Below are 16,026 nucleotides of genomic sequence, written 5' to 3' on the forward strand. Positions count from 1 at the left end.
TGAAAAACAACTTTTTATTCATTTATTAGTTAATGATATATAAAAATGAAAATGAAAATAAATTATGTCGTAATACAATCAGTATAAAAAAAGCATACTTTATGAGATTGGTGTAGAAAGACCGACTCGAATCTCAACTATTCGTTTTCACAATAACAGTAGTGATAAAAATTACAAATATAAGGGCTCGCTTTTTATGTCATTTTCGGCTGTATAAACATCCATCACTGTAATTTATTTACTTTGATAAATACACACTCCAGAAGACAATGTTAAAGATCACATATGCCACAGGAAAGGCAATTCTGGAGACTTTGTCCACAAAGCGGGCCTTCTTCATCAGATCCACTCTCTTCTTTTTATGCTCTGTGTCCACACTTTTCTCCGGAAGTTCGTCGTTCTGAATACAGAGAAATATATTTCCAAAAGATTTATTCTTAAATAGCAAATATTCTTCTATTTGTGACAGTAAAGTATTGTTTAAAATACTAGTATGCTTTTCTAGTTTAGAAACTGTTTTGACGTTCTTCCACAACATGCAGTACAGAATATTTTCATTTCCAGTGTTTCCATTTTCGATATCTTTACCAGTTGAAATGATAACCAATTTCTCATAAATGTGAACATTGTGTGTATGGATCTTGATAAATATTGTAAGACTATTTTAACGACCAGGAATATTCCGACTGATATGAAAGCAAGAGGTAAATAAAAATATAGATTTCATTTCATTTTTTGAAACTACACGCGTATATGAACAGTAACGTTTCCAGCCAGCATACTTTTCATGAAGCACGTATTTCTAAAAATGAAATTTATTTCTTAAATATATTGAAATAGCAATGCTTCTGTAAAAATATTCTAGAGAATGTTTCAATCAGATATCATATGCAGTTTTGAAGTCCAGTTTAAAGCTACTTGATACCGAACAGATTTCATGACAAACGATTTCACAAAACAAATAATATAACAATCAGGATCGTTATTAAAATACACATACAATAATAATTATTGTTTTAGTTGTTGTTTTAGTGAAATAATGTATTTCCATATCAGTTATATGTTCTAACCTAATTCCAATAATTTCGCGGTTGCTATGGTTACCTTTGGTTGTTTATGGTGTTTTCTTGTCTGCACATTGATGTAAGCATATTCTAGTAACGCTGCAAATACAAACAATAATCCAATGGCCATCCAGATATCTATTGCCTTTATATAGGAAACACGGGGAAGAGAGTTTCTTAAACCGGAACTCTGCGTTGTCATGGTAAGCACGCAGATGACTCCAAGTGAGACTCTCGCAGGAACCACTTCCACGTGAATCCAAAATGAAAGCCAGGAAAGCATGACTATCAGCATGCTTGGTATGAATACTTGTGACATGTAGTAACCTAGGTTTCTTCTGAGGAACAGCTTGGCTTCAAGGCATGAGAATGTCACATCTGTTAAATATAATCATATAAAAAAATAAGTAACAAGAATTATGGTTCCAAGCATCACCATTTCCTCGATCATCATTTCCCCTTAATGAAAAGATGAAGATAAACAGTAATCAATCTCATAATTCCTTTAATGAATACGAAATTAAGAGTAGGGCAAACTCGAACCCCTGGAGGCATCAGAGGTGTGATCAGGTCCCTTGGAGTAGTGCGTATTTTCTGTTGACTGATCACACCCCTTGTTAATCTCAATATTGGAGGGTTGGTGTGATTTTACAGTTATGATTTCTTATTGGTTGTTTTTGTCGTAACTGGGATGGTTTGAAGTACATGTTGCTGTTATCTGACGTCCCTTCTACAACGAATTTACTCGTATAGAGACGTCAGCAACTGTAGATGAAGTGCTACAATTGACCTTTGCATACAGCTCAGAGGGCCTTAACAGTGAGTATTTTTATCGTTTCAACGCCTATCGTGATACGGGAACTCCATTTTTAAGGTAATATCCGAAAGACCCATTATTTTCGTTTTTATACCTAAGCAAAGGAACAATCACCACCTTTTATTGTATAGCTAATAAATAGTCTATTATAAAATCTGCGTAAAATCTAGAGAATGTTAGCGTTCAATATCCTGAGAAACTTATTGAACGCTAACTTTGCATTGCGTAAATTGTGTGCGCCCGAAACATTCCGAATATGAGCGTTCAATATTGACCTTACCGTAACGACGTAAACAAGCCAAATCAATTTTTATTCGGTATATATACATACATACATACATAAATATCAAGGATAACACATGAAATCTCGAAAGCTTATTTCCAATGGGGTCCTTTGATGCACGGATGTTTGCGCCAGGGGGTCATTTATATGGGAGGAGACTGGAGTACCCGGAGGAAACCCACCTGTCCAATCAGGCGACCGCCATGCCCTCTCACATACAACCACTGCCGATCACGGGGATCGAACTCGGGTCGTAGCGGTGAGAAGCAAGATCGGTACCTCTGCGCTCTCGAACACCGTTAATGCATGCTGAATTTTGAACAGTTAAGACATGCATGCTGATATTGCACACTTTCACCTTAGATGTCAATATTGATGAATTCTCGTTTATTTTGGGAGTATTTTGAGTGAAAAGGGATATGATTTAACAACTAAATACTTTAGCCATATGATAAAAGAGTTATTGAACTTATGTAGGTGAATATTGGCACGAGTTGGCTGTCAAAATGCACTCGCAAGCTCGTGCATTTTCACAGCCAACTCGTTCCAATATTCACCAATATAAGTTCAATAACTCTATAATATTAAACGTCTTAGATTGCACGTGGTGTCAAGATCACGAATTGCACATAGCTAGGTCTCCCACTCAACGGAATATCCTAACCACTAGCCTTCTATGTCCGGTTGGAAAACGTCTAGGAATAACAGAAACTCATCCATGGTCGCTAATATTCACAATATTATCTCAACTTATGAAGATACTTAGTGAATGCATATTGGACAATGGCAAGTTACAGTTGTCCACGCTTGGCATTATCATTACGTGTCTCCCAGCAGAGTAGGGTCTTGTTTATTCATGGACTAGCTATAACTATAATGCAATAAAAATGTCAAAATACAAAATCTCGGTGATTGGTTGAAATTACTATTAGCGTATAATTATCTCTTGACGTTTTGAACCATTTGAAATAAGCATGTGTCAAATGGCGCTGAAATACCGTCGTACACAAAATTCAAAGAGATAAACACCATTTCGTGGCCATATATAAATATTTGTGTGTTTAAAAGACCGTCCATTAAAAATCAGGCACAACTTTTAGTAAAGATGGCATGTGACATTGACAGTCAGGTCCAGAGGTTTACTTAATTACCATGTATATGTTTTGCTTAATTACCATGTATATTTGTATATCAGCAAGAGTAATGATTTTCCCTATCACAAAAGTATGGAGTTTTCGTATATATTCCTAATGATTTCAGTACAGTTATTTGTCTTCTATGTTTTAAGAGAAAAGTGATCTGCCCATTGTAATAGCTGGTATAGTGACAGTACTTACCTCCCTTTTATATTGGTTTCTATAATGCCACGATTTACTTGCCTTTCAATATCGTTTTATGTAGTGATATTATAGAGACAAGATTTATCCGCTCTTGATGATGGCTTATATTGTAGCAGTTCAACGCCTCTTATAATTGCTAATTTCATGGGATTTCATAGCGAACCCATTAGTAGACTTTGAAAATTATTTTTGTATTTCAACATCATATGGAATATAATTCTATATCTATTCTAAGAATAATTCCAGAAATGAGATATGTCAACCTCTACTTGATTTTACATGGACAGTCTCCGAAATAGTAAATTTAAGTATTGGTGTACATACTGAAAGAATTCACTGTCGAACACGCAAGAGTTTCTATTGGTTTGTAGAAATAAAACTTCGGCAAGGTCTGTTCATCATCTTTTGCAGCACCAATTATGACGTCATTATCTGGATTCCACATGAGATGCACGTTTTCAATAGAGTAACCAACTGTAATATAAAATGTCAATATATAGTCGCAATATAATCAATTCATCTCAGACTTCTTTTGAGAATGTTTTGCATTTTTATGACGTTTGGTATGACATGTCTTAAGATTGTTCTATAAATCCTGTTAAAGCGTCGTAAATGAAAGCTTATCATCAATCTTCATAACGGCGGTATAAAAATATTCATATAATTGTAACTGTTTTAAGTATAATGGTAATAACACAAATAGAGGAAGAACTATATATTTGTACAACAGTTTATCAAATGATTCCGTTCCGTGGTATGTTTCACTGACGTTCACTGTAAGACATCAATATCAATTCAGATCAATTTAGGTCTGAGAAAATTGAAAACTCTCTTGTGTTAGAGACAGGATTGGTATTCTGCTTGTTGCTAAAAGAAACTGTTTCATAGATTCTTTCAATGATAAACGATGGTGCACTTTTAGAAGCCCACAGCATAAAACAGTGGAATCGAAACTTAGTGTTGATGGAAAGGTTGTGTTACCTATTGGACGCATATTGGTGCACCATAAGTAATGTAGGCCAGCTGGTGACGTAACCTAACTTCGTGTAAGTGTCAAGGTGGATGAAAGTCAAATGATTCAAAGATGCACTGGACATATGCTTTAGGATTTAAGATGCACCTACAGCGCCAAATCATGTTTGCTAATACATATCATTTCCCGTTAATATAACAAAGAAATGTGTGTAGCACTACTCACAACTTTCCATTAGAATGGAGCATGTCTGGTCATCCATAGGGTAAAACCTCAGATCCATCATGCAGGATAGCGTTAATGATAGCCTACAAGTGCAATGGTGGAATATTTCTCCAGACAGTTAATTGCTGCAAGACGATTTTATTGCTCAATGGCATCATAATTTATAGTCAATTCAAAACAAAAACATTGTCAATGCAAATGGTTTTCACAAAATTGTAGTCGGAACTGGATATTTTTCTCTGCTTTTCATTTTTGATCATATAAAAGAATAAACTTGGCATGAATCGTGTAATGTCTTAAATTGAAATCAATGAAAATATCTCAGAGCCTTGATAGATTAATGCCCTTGATCATTGAGGAAAACCATCTTAATGTATCTTACGGAAAAAAACGCGAATGATGTAATGATAAATGATTGCAGTTGCACATTAATCTTTGGAAACCTCTAAATTTAAGTAGATACAGAAAACCTTTAGATCAGAAGCACAAGTGTGTCTGAATATTCTCTGATCAATTCTACCAACATCACAACTCTCATTTGTGTAGCTGACAGCCTAATGTTCAAAAGAAGATCATTTCCTTGCCTCGTTTGAAGCTGGGGTTTTGGTGTATGCTTATATCTAAGTAGTGATGGCATGATTGTGTTACATAACTACACCATCATCACCATATGCAACGCTTTCATATTCACTTACAAAAATTTAAATCAAGCAAGACACGTGGTGTCTACTATTGTAGAATTGATACAAAATATGAAAACTTTTTTTTAAAATGTTGCATCATTATCATGAAAGAATTTCTAAACGACACAAGAAAATGTATACAATTAAAATACAGCTCCCTATAAGAGTTAGACAGAAAGGGATACAAAATTAAAATCACATGTTATTGTTTTTAATGACGTATCTAAAAACCCACATCATGTGATTAATGTTTTTGATAACGTATCTTAGGACCCTATCCGGTTTTTATCTTGAGCTGTACTTAGAACTAAAGAGCCAAACCTGACACTGTATGTTACAAGTCCATTATTCTTTATGTGGAGGAGCTTATTAGGAACAGTAACTGTATGGAAAGTTGCGCTTTTCTCATTCTGAAAGTACGTATCTGGAACCCAGACATCCTGTATACGCCTCTGATCCAGTTCCAGACTGTCAATATTGCTTAGATGAGAAAAATCCAGACGTGGATCTATCCAGATCTGCCGCAGGAAGACGTTAAGTTTGTAATCCTGTCATATAAACAAAATAGTTTCGTGACGATGTGGACAGGATTAAAATACTTGCTTGATTGTCTTAATATTTTGTATTTAAAGGTGTACATGTACTTACTTCACAAGACATCGGAGTAACGATACTTTTCGCTTTTATTCTTTCGTAAAAGTACTATACAAGTATTTGGAACATTTTCAAATTTCACAGAATATTTACTTTAGTACAAAATTATTCTTACCAGGAAAACCAATAACAAAAACAAAAACATGAATATTATCAAGGATTATATTTTCGAGCCTCTTTTAAATAAAAATTGTGGAATGCAAATGAACGCCAAATGTCGATACCATTGCGTTGATAGAGGTGCTTTATTGCTCGTTAACCCATTATAGCCGATTCAAACACTCACCATCGACATTTCATTAATTGAGTTAATGTTAATGACAAAAAGCTGCACATCTACTTCTGTTGCATAGTCTACAATTGACAGAAAGAAAAATGGCATGCAATTGTATGAATAACTGACGTGCCTAGCATACAAAAATGTACATGCAATAAAACAATGTCTTGAGTGGTAACGGGCTATAATGTGACTGAATAAGATTAAAATTGAATATTCAGAATAAGAGTTTGCTGCTATCAAGTGTGACGTGCTTATATACATGTATAATGACATTCTCGTGTACCAGCATGATTTCCACTGGATCCAATTACTGGTGATTAAATGTAACATATTGGATACTGTTTGCTGGAGACATTTTTCACTGTCTTTTTGTATAACTAGCGGAATTGGTGTAATTTGACACAAAGAAGTTAATATTGATTTGGATTTTTTTTTAATTTACAATTCTTACACGCCCGTTGAAGACGGGACAAATGGTATACTGTCGTCTGTCCGGACTATGTAGATAAAATGTAAAGTGAACCGTAAGCTCCAGGATCTGACAACTTAGTAGATTTGATCACCTTGATGAAAGGAAGATGCCTATTGTTTTCCAAAGTCAAAGGTGAAGGTCGTAGTAACAGATAATAGGAAAACCTTGTAGGCTGAATACAAACTGAACTATTAGCTGACAGACTAATGTTTAAAAGAACTATTGGAGCTAGGATCTTACAACTTGGTATATTTAATCAATATGATAAGAGGAAGATTCCTATTCTTTTTCAAGCTCAGGGTCGTAGAATCAGTTATTAAGAAAACTTTGTGGACAGAATACAAACTGAACGATTAGGGATAGGACCGTCACAATTGGTACACATACTCCTCATGCCAAGTGGAGGACGCCTTATGTTCTTCAAGGTCAAAGGTCCAGGTAGTAGTATCACGTAGTAGGAAAATCTTGTAGGCAGGACACAGAACGAACCATTGGGGTTTGAACCGTCACATACATCTTATGCCAAGTGGATGATGCCTACATTTCTCAAGGTCAAGGGTCAAGGTCGTAGTGTCACTTGGTAAAAAACACCAGCCTTTTTTAGTTTTCAGATTTTTTCCGTTATGAACATATATACTTTCCCTGAAATTTTGTCAGAACCTCCCTCTCATAGAAATACATAATCAGTTCACATTTCAAATTGAATGGTGCACCGTAACTTATTTTACGGCTAAACGTAGGTCAAAGAGTTTTCTGGATAATTTCTCATCGTGGATACAGATATTGTGTTGAAGGTCTAACGGGCTTATGTTGCGGTATTCTTGTTATTACATTCGCAAATAGTTATATTTTGATGGATATTTTTCAGCTCCAGTTGGAATAGATGGTATAATGTCAATTGCATGTCTGTAGCCACCCTCGTGTACCGTCATGGGCTTTTTTAAAATCTTCATTTCAATCAACTTTGTGCATTAAAGAAATATATTTTTTTGGAGGGGGGGGGGAAATCTTATTCACTCGGTATAATATAAAAGTTGTTAAACTATTTCATACTGAAAAACTTCATATTACACTTCTAGTTTGTTTTCATTCCTTACATATCTCATACATGTACGTGTGATATAAATTACAGCTCCATTAGTGTTGGATAAAGGCACTTCCTGTCGTTGTCAGAAAACGCCGTAAATTTTCATGAAATTAAATTGATGAGTAGATGTTGACAGGGTGGAAATCAATAGCATATACATGTAGTATGAGATAAAATAAACATTTATGACAGTGTGGTTTTATATTTGTCTTATATCCAGCTCGTCTAAATAGCGAAAAAAAAAGAAGGGGCTTGCAAACATTTACATCATTTCAATTAATCGATGAAAACAGATATAAAATCACACACTTCATGTATATACATATATATTTTCTATGAAAGGTGAAGCTAACGAACAGTGATCATTTTCATAACTCTTATAATAAGCAATACAAAATACAGAGTTAGGCAAGCACGGATCCCTGGATATACCAGAGGTGGGAACAGGTGTCTAGGAGGAGTAAGTACCCCCTTTCGACCGGTCACATCCGACATGTGCCCTATATCTTGATCAAGTAAATGGAGTTATCTGTAGTCAATTTCAGTGTGATAAGAACGGCCTAACAATCGGTATGAAACACGTCAGGCAACATTTGACCCAATGATAGGTTTTATTGCGCATCTGATTTCCGAGTACATACTAGGGTTCCCTCATACATGTAACTCTATAGTTCACATAGTCAAAATAAATAGCATGAGATAATAAAGAACCCACACGTTTCTTTATGAAACTGTCTTTCATGGGTTTTTATTTCCGTACAATATTTGTCAGAGAATAATAGAAAAACCTCGCTGTGTTTTCTTCTCTACAGCTGCGAGTGTCCATTGAGAGCAAGGAAATTACTAGAAATGGTATTCCTTTAAACTGAATAAAGTACCCGATATTTCTCACATATATTGATGTACCATTCACTCATTGATGTATGCGATGGAATAAATCAATCCCCGACTTTGTTAAAGCTATATAAGAAAATATCAATAAAGAAAGAATATATGACTTCCTTTACTTTGACCTCAATAAAAGTTAATACCTGTATTAAAGTAGTTTACTTCGTCAAGTTTTTAAAAATTCTTTTCCAAGAGTCTTTTTACTATCAAACATCTCTATTATTCATTATTAATAGCCAAAAACATGCTAGTACATTCAAATACCTTTCTCGAAATCAGGAGCGATTCTGGGGTCATATTCCGTACTGTTCAAAAGCCTATCTAAGATATCTTTCCTGAAATGTAAAGTACGAAAATTCATGATATAGACATTTCAACAAAACTGGATATGCTATAAGAAGCATGCTATAAGTGTGAGAACTCAACCATTCTGTATCTCTGACAACTTTGATAAAAAAAATTATATATATATACAAAGGCCTTTTTACACGGAACGCATAAGATTTAATATATAATCAAATATATTCTTTGTTTTTTACCAATTAGTGAGTTTTGTGCGTGCTGGAAATCAATTATTTAAAAGGAATTGTACTTGATAGGCAAGGAAGAGAAACTTGTCTGTTTGCGCTATGAAAACCTTTCAAGTGTGATGACGGTGTGTTTGCATTTCTGTTAGGATTTATTAATACAGCCTTATTTCAGGGTCTGCCAAATTACTGCAACGTTACCTCATCGCAAAATGAGTGACACAATACACTCCTATTTCCCCATTTCAATTTCTTTTGCCGTAATCGTACATTGTTAAATATTTCCATTTCCATTAGTTTTGCCTCTAACATCTTTACAAATCGTAATGATAACTATTTCCTCATGAATGCATTGCAGTTGTGAATAAAGCGCGTATGAATCTTAATCGACTGACAATTCCGACAGTAACAAAGGTAGAATGTAAACATAAGAAATAAAGTTCATTTTTGAAAATACACGTACATGAGGGTGCAATGTTTCATGCTGACATACCTCATGAGGTGTGATAAGTATGTCGGCATGAAACATCACAGTTCATTCCCTCGCGTATTTTCAAAACTGAAATTCAATTCTTAAATGTCCTAGAATACCAACAATTTCGAAATCGGTTCAAAGCAGATAGAAGTAGCGAAAACGAAACGGTGTTGTCTCTAACGAGCAAATGTAGAAGTGAGCTTTTCCTTAAGTTGGGTTTTATTGATATTCCATTTTCTCTTATCTCAGATTGGGAGCAGACAGTGAGCATGTTACAGCTATTGTTAGCGCCTGGCCCCTCCGAAGGTTACAATACAAAACGACCACACGGTACACACAGAGCAAAGAATACGAAATGGACATCAAACGGCAACAACATACGCTTATCACATCATAAAAAGATTTAATATAATGGCGGTAATTAAGGCTTTACTTGAATATTATTAAAATTGTCAATATTTTATTTTAATTACTATTTACGCACCTTCTCATCTGCTGAGACGCTGTCAAATGGATGACCACGAAAATAATCCCGAGGTACAGGTGCTCGTTCCACATTGTTGTTCTTCCTGCCGGATCGATGTGTTTGGATGTCAGCGCGTTATGTTGGAGGTTTTTAAAGAGCTCTAGATCTGTAACGGAATATGACCGTAATGTATCGGAAGTACTCGACAAGGTATTTAGACTTCGTCAATAGAATTTGTATGTAAAGGACAGGTATAAAACTGTGTAGTCAACATGTGATTTGAAATTTTACTATCATCATGTGGAAATCATTGTGTGATTAATGTATAAACTGAAAAAAAAAAACAACCCAACAACCATGAACAAGAAAATTTTTTTATCTTTTTAATTCAAATCAGCTCCTATGATACTAAAGATATGGTGATTTAAAGAATTTCAATTAAAAGAAAAAAACTAAACATTCTACGTTAAATGACAACTATGTTCAGTTAATGAACGTGTAACAGCTAGTGTTGGGTTTCATACTACAGTATATAGCTAATAGACTTCCACTTCATTTAGCTGTCATTAATTATACGTGATGTTCATTGAAATACTAGCCGTGCGTTTACATGTTCCGTGGGTTGGTGACTTCATTCCTTCTCTCCATTGATCGTTTGTATGTGTTCTTAATTTAGACGGGTTCGTATTTTAGCGGTTTTGGCTCTATGGCAAATGCGCTAAATTCTGCAATAAACCAAGGGATCCTCCGGTTACCCTTTATTGTAGAACTCAATGGGTCACATTCATGATTACACTGAGATAGTATATTAGCTCTGGTTAATCTAAAGATTGCGCTAAAGATAAGGCCTCCACACCAATGTGTGTCTTTGCTTTCTTCACACTTTTGTCATTAACTTTCACACAGCATGCAATTCTTCCTGAATTTTAAGCACGTCCTGCTCGTGTATATATGATGTATTACCGTACCGTCATTAACAGTTTGCAGAAGTTGTAGAAATTTCACAGAGAACTTAACATACCTTTGATGCAGCGATTCCAGACAGGGTGTATGGGATTTCTAAGAATATCCAAACTGCGTAGGTGATGACGATTTGGGGGAATCGTCGACAATCCCTTGCTTCTTTACGGAGTAAAGGAAATGATATAATTCCAGAATCAAAAATGAAAACATGCACGTATCAACTCTGAACTTCCCATTAAACATAACTCTGCTTTTGTTTGGTAGTGAATACTCAAACCATAACGAAAACGAGGGACCATTCCTAAATGTACAGAAATATATCAGTAAGTCCAAACGCTTTAATTAAGCCTAACTGATTCTCCCATGATTATACAAACTTCGTATTGTGCTTATTGCTGTCTTCATTCATTGTTTGCCCTTTGACTTCGTTTTGTCATCATATGATATTTTGCTCCTTGTTTATATTATTCATATTGAGAATTTCCCTCTTGTCTAGATGTACATGTAGTTTATTCGTATTGTAAATTTGTCATCTGCTCTTCTGCGTTTTTGTTTATATCATTTATACTACCAATCCGCTATTTGTCTACATACACATGTAAATATTCATATTGTTGAAATTTGTGTGATTCATGTATTCTCATTTTCATTCCTTTACTTTTTGCCTTAGTTTTAAAACTTGTGTGATCTGATTAAAACTGGAATCTTTCCAGTTAAATTTCCTCCCTGTTCTTTAATTCTTGTTTTTGCTCTCTTTTCTTTCTCGTCAAAACTTGATCGCCATTTGTTAACTTATAATCATGATAAGAGGGGGTGCATATGCTCTTGTTTTCCAATCTCAACAATTCAACTGATAATCATGTTATTGTTTCTTGAAATAAATAATGTTTAAACTAATTTCAGGATATTGAGTGTCCAGAAGGGTTCGGTGTCTTTATTCCTCGAAACCTTTCAAAATCAAACACGCAGTACTTCAAGTTATAACATTGTGCAAAATCAGATTAAAAAAACACAGAGAGGAGATGTTACAGAAAAAAGAAATAGTGGTTATATTGTGTTATATTGAAATGAACACACCGGAGAGATGAAATATACAGCTCAATTAACGCTGTTCCTCCAATTCAATTTTTATTACTCTCTTCAATCGCTTTTTATTTTCAGAAGTAAACTAAAAGAATTAACACATCTTTTGGCTTCTAATTTACTTCCATGGAACTAAAGGGAGCTAATTATTTTCGGATGAATTTGTTGTGATGTCCCTGTCTCTGAGTTACGTACCTCTAAGATACACATTCTTTGAATCAACGGTTGTGTAGCGTCAAACATAGCAACTGCATTTACAAATGTCTCGTAATAAAAATCATATGTAGATACACAAAATTGCTCAAGAAATGTAAGCTCAATTTCAACAAATATTGGGGACGATCGTCACATATATCATGTCATTTAACACTACGAGTTACGTCATCAAATTCGTAATTGTAAACGAATAAATGGATTGCATATCAGCTACGATTCCTAAACAATTCAGTTATGGTTTTTTTGTTTTTTTTTTACAATTAATGTAACAATTTCCTTTTGGAGCAACCAGTTTCGCGGTAGCTCAGTGGTAGAGCGTTCGCTTCGTTATAGGGAGGTAGTGAGTTTGAGCCCCGCTCGTGCCATGGCCGCGTCAAACATAAGATGTTAACATAGGTAGTGACCGCTCCTTCGCCAAGCGTTCGGCATTTAGAAGTGAGAATATCACGGATCTTTCGGATATGACCTTAAAAACGGAGGTCCCGTGTCACGGCAGGCGTTGGCACGATAAAGAACCCCACTGCTACGGCCGTCAGCGCTAAACATAGGTCTACATTTGTGGTACTGATTTTGCTATTTCTTTTGTAGCCCGCCCATTTTTCTCCAGCTGGTAGAATAGTATAGTGGTTTGAAAATATGATATTAACTTCCCCCTTTTTCTGGTCTTTTTCATCCTGATATTCAGTATACTTCCTGACAGAGGTTTCTTTTACTTCATCACGGAAGCAAAAATGAATGGGAGGAAATATATCAATTTTCAAAGTTAGCGTTTTATTAGCTCAATTCCACTGATGTTTACTGATAAGAAAGAATATGTCCCCTTATCAATTATGAGAGAAAATCAAATTTTCAAATTTCGTTTTAACGGTTACAAATGTTGTTTACAAAGGAAGATTGGGTACTTTAAGTGACGTAATACCGGTGCACGCGCCTCAAATAGAGGTTTGATTGGACAATGACCGTTTGTCTCCGAAGGGGTTATCTATCAATCCAAACACACCCTAAATAACTAATTAACATGTCGTAAACATTATACAACAAATTCCATAAATGCAATCATTTGCAATAATCTTATTATGAACTATCATAAAAAGAAAATGGAGATTCAATGTATAAAATTGGTGACCCGGAGATATTTTTAGTACTTAAAGTCTAACTCTTAGAGTCTTTACATTTGATTTTATATAGATTGGATATGACCTTAAAAACGGAGGTCCCGTGTCGCGGCAGGCGTTGGTACGTTAAAGAACCCTCAGTGCTTCGATCGTAACTGAATAAAAAATTATCGACCGGACGTAAAACAAACAACCAAAAGACTAGGGTTTTCCCTTTTTCGTACTGATTTGTTTATGATACGTGTAGCCTAAAAGGCAAGATATTTACTGCATAGAAAAGAATCCAACCGGAATAAAGTGATTTTATATGAAGTCAGTAGTGATGTTTGATCGTTTCTACAATGTCAGTTTAGAAACGCAAAATGCGTATAGAAAATGATTCGGCCTTGATAAAGGATTTTTATGTTTATATTAAATCACTACTGACGTTTAATCGTTTCTATATTGTTACGTTTTTCAGACTACATGAATATATGGATAATGTTTGTGAGCATAGAGCAGATGTGTACACATAACGTGTGTGAATGTGAAAAAAAAAAGGATTGTGAAAGCTTAAATGGGAACACGTGGTGCTGCCACCTAACATGGAAAGAAATGGGAAAGAGTAGCATCATAGGGCAATTTACATGCTCAACGCTTCACGTCCTTGATACTATAACATTGCAACCAACAATTCATTGCGACCCGTCAACTGCAAAAAACATCCAAAACATGTTCTGTGGCAATTGAATACCTCCTTTTTGTATTGTCAGCGAAACAGAGACATTTGTAGATCAATTTTTCCTCGTTTTCTTCTTCAGTTTGTCCCACAATGTATCATTGATGGCTTAATCACAATTCTAGTGCTGCAACTGTAGGAGACGAGCGTGAGGCTTGTGAATACTTCAGATATTTCGTCGGGGTTGTCAAATGAATCTTTTGAAAGTCAAGTTCATCTTGTAAACGTGAATCCACAGTTTCAATGATGTTACTTTTGTTTACATTAGAAATCATTGGAACGCAAAATCAGATACCCCAGTGTAAATATGTTGCAAGTTATGGAAAACATGCTTTTCAAAATGTCACTTAATGGATTAATTATCTTTCCAGTCCAGGAGGAGAACGTGTCTCATCCGACTGCTAGACGTTCTATCCAAACCGTGTCTGGATATCTTTCAGTAAAATCTGATCGTTTTCCTCATACGAAATTCAGAAGCGTCTTTAGACGTACGCCTGTACTCCCAAGTGTCAGCATTCACTTGGAAATAAATAAATGAATAGAATGAAGATTAAAATTGAATAAATAAGTAAAGATGAAACTTTCATTGACTCATTACTTATTTTGTTTCGGGGAAAGAATAACGTTTGCCCTTTCTCCTCTAATTGTCAGTTTTCTTTTTTTTAAAATGTTGTAATATTCACTACAATTTTTTGATAGCATAAAAATGCATGAAAATTATCCTAGCAAAAATGAATAATTTTGTGTCCTCCGAAAGTTGCTAATCACCATGCCAAGAATCTGTAATCTTTCAGAGGTTTCGCCACTCGGACTCCCATCAGGGCTTCACTATAAGCCCATTGGGTCCCTCCGAACCCCCTGTATATTCAGGGAGTCCAGATAAGAAACCCTATAGCTACGTCCCTGAAGTGACCACACCAGGCATGGGGAAGAGAGGGGTCATGAAGTACAAAAACCCAAGGTATGGGAATATCAATGACTTGTGATGTGTCACTAGAATGGATTTCAAGAATGCAATTCCGAAGCTTGCTCCGCCGCGAGAGAACTCAGCACACTAAGTACACCGGAGTAACGCTTTAACATTTCTTATTTTATTAGTCATTAGTCAAAATCTATGTTTATACAAAATTTACATAAATGAAGTGCTAATGTTGAGATATGTAGTTACTATAGTAACTATCGTGGATTTAAGGCATAAAAACCGATATACATGAACAGACAGGAGATCGATACATTGCCTTGAAATAAATGTAATAGAGATTTATGTATTTATATATTTCATCGATATTTTTGTAATCCATTACTTCTTACTTAGTATTTTAGGTGTGAGTTAATACGAATCTCACCGAGGGTTGATTGAAAAGCAATTTTCTCTTATGCCCGCCCTGTATAAAAGCGCTATCTTAATCTCACAGCAATTGAAACTCGGGATTTATTTGATGAGAGGAATGCCATGATTGTTTCTCCTTAAGATAAATGCATTGTTTCCCGTTACAAACTTCCTCACACGACACGGACATTTTATGCATTATTTATGCCGTTTTAACCATTTTTCTCAGACAAGCATAATGGAAAGAGATATTGCAAGCGGAAGGCTTTGCTGACCAACAAATGTAACCATGCACATTCAATGAGATTAGCATTGCTTTAAATATTTTTTGTAATTATTATCAAAATTATGAATTATATATTGCTTG

General features: G+C 35.1%; 1 protein-coding gene across 2 annotated transcripts; it reads right to left on the minus strand.

Moving 5' to 3' along the window:
* LOC125679692 (glycine receptor subunit alpha-2-like) lies at nucleotides 1-10,455 on the minus strand. 2 transcript variants are annotated; one of them, XM_048919119.2, is made up of 8 exons: nucleotides 10,253-10,455; nucleotides 9,031-9,101; nucleotides 6,326-6,393; nucleotides 5,707-5,933; nucleotides 4,703-4,785; nucleotides 3,829-3,978; nucleotides 1,105-1,442; nucleotides 1-400 (listed from the first exon to the last, which is right to left on the minus strand). In XM_048919119.2, exons 1-8 carry the CDS (start codon nucleotides 10,324-10,326, stop codon nucleotides 239-241), a joined length of 1,173 nt encoding a protein of 390 aa, XP_048775076.1. In that variant the 5' UTR covers nucleotides 10,327-10,455; the 3' UTR covers nucleotides 1-238. The 2 variants fall into 2 exon arrangements, with proteins under 2 accessions (XP_048775076.1, XP_048775077.1); XM_048919120.2 differs by lacking the exon at nucleotides 6,326-6,393 and having other exon boundaries at nucleotides 10,253-10,385.
* Nucleotides 10,456-16,026: the final 5,571 nt, after the last annotated feature.

Source organism: Ostrea edulis, chromosome 2 (genome assembly GCF_947568905.1).
Source record: "Ostrea edulis chromosome 2, xbOstEdul1.1, whole genome shotgun sequence".
In the NCBI taxonomy this organism is placed as follows: Eukaryota; Metazoa; Mollusca; class Bivalvia; order Ostreida; family Ostreidae; genus Ostrea; species Ostrea edulis.

Excerpts from the sequence above, each read along its gene's own strand:
- LOC125679692 (XM_048919119.2), bottom strand. The coding sequence starts at position 10,326 with ATGTGGAACGAGCACCTGTACCTCGGGATTATTTTCGTGGTCATCCAT. Across the intron at positions 6,394-9,030 it reads CGCTCCTGATTTCGAGAAAG|ACTATGCAACAGAAGTAGAT; the intron begins GTATTTGAATGT and ends TGTCAATTGTAG. Across the intron at positions 4,786-5,706 it reads CTTGTAACATACAGTGTCAG|GCTATCATTAACGCTATCCT; the intron begins GTTTGGCTCTTT and ends TTGCACTTGTAG.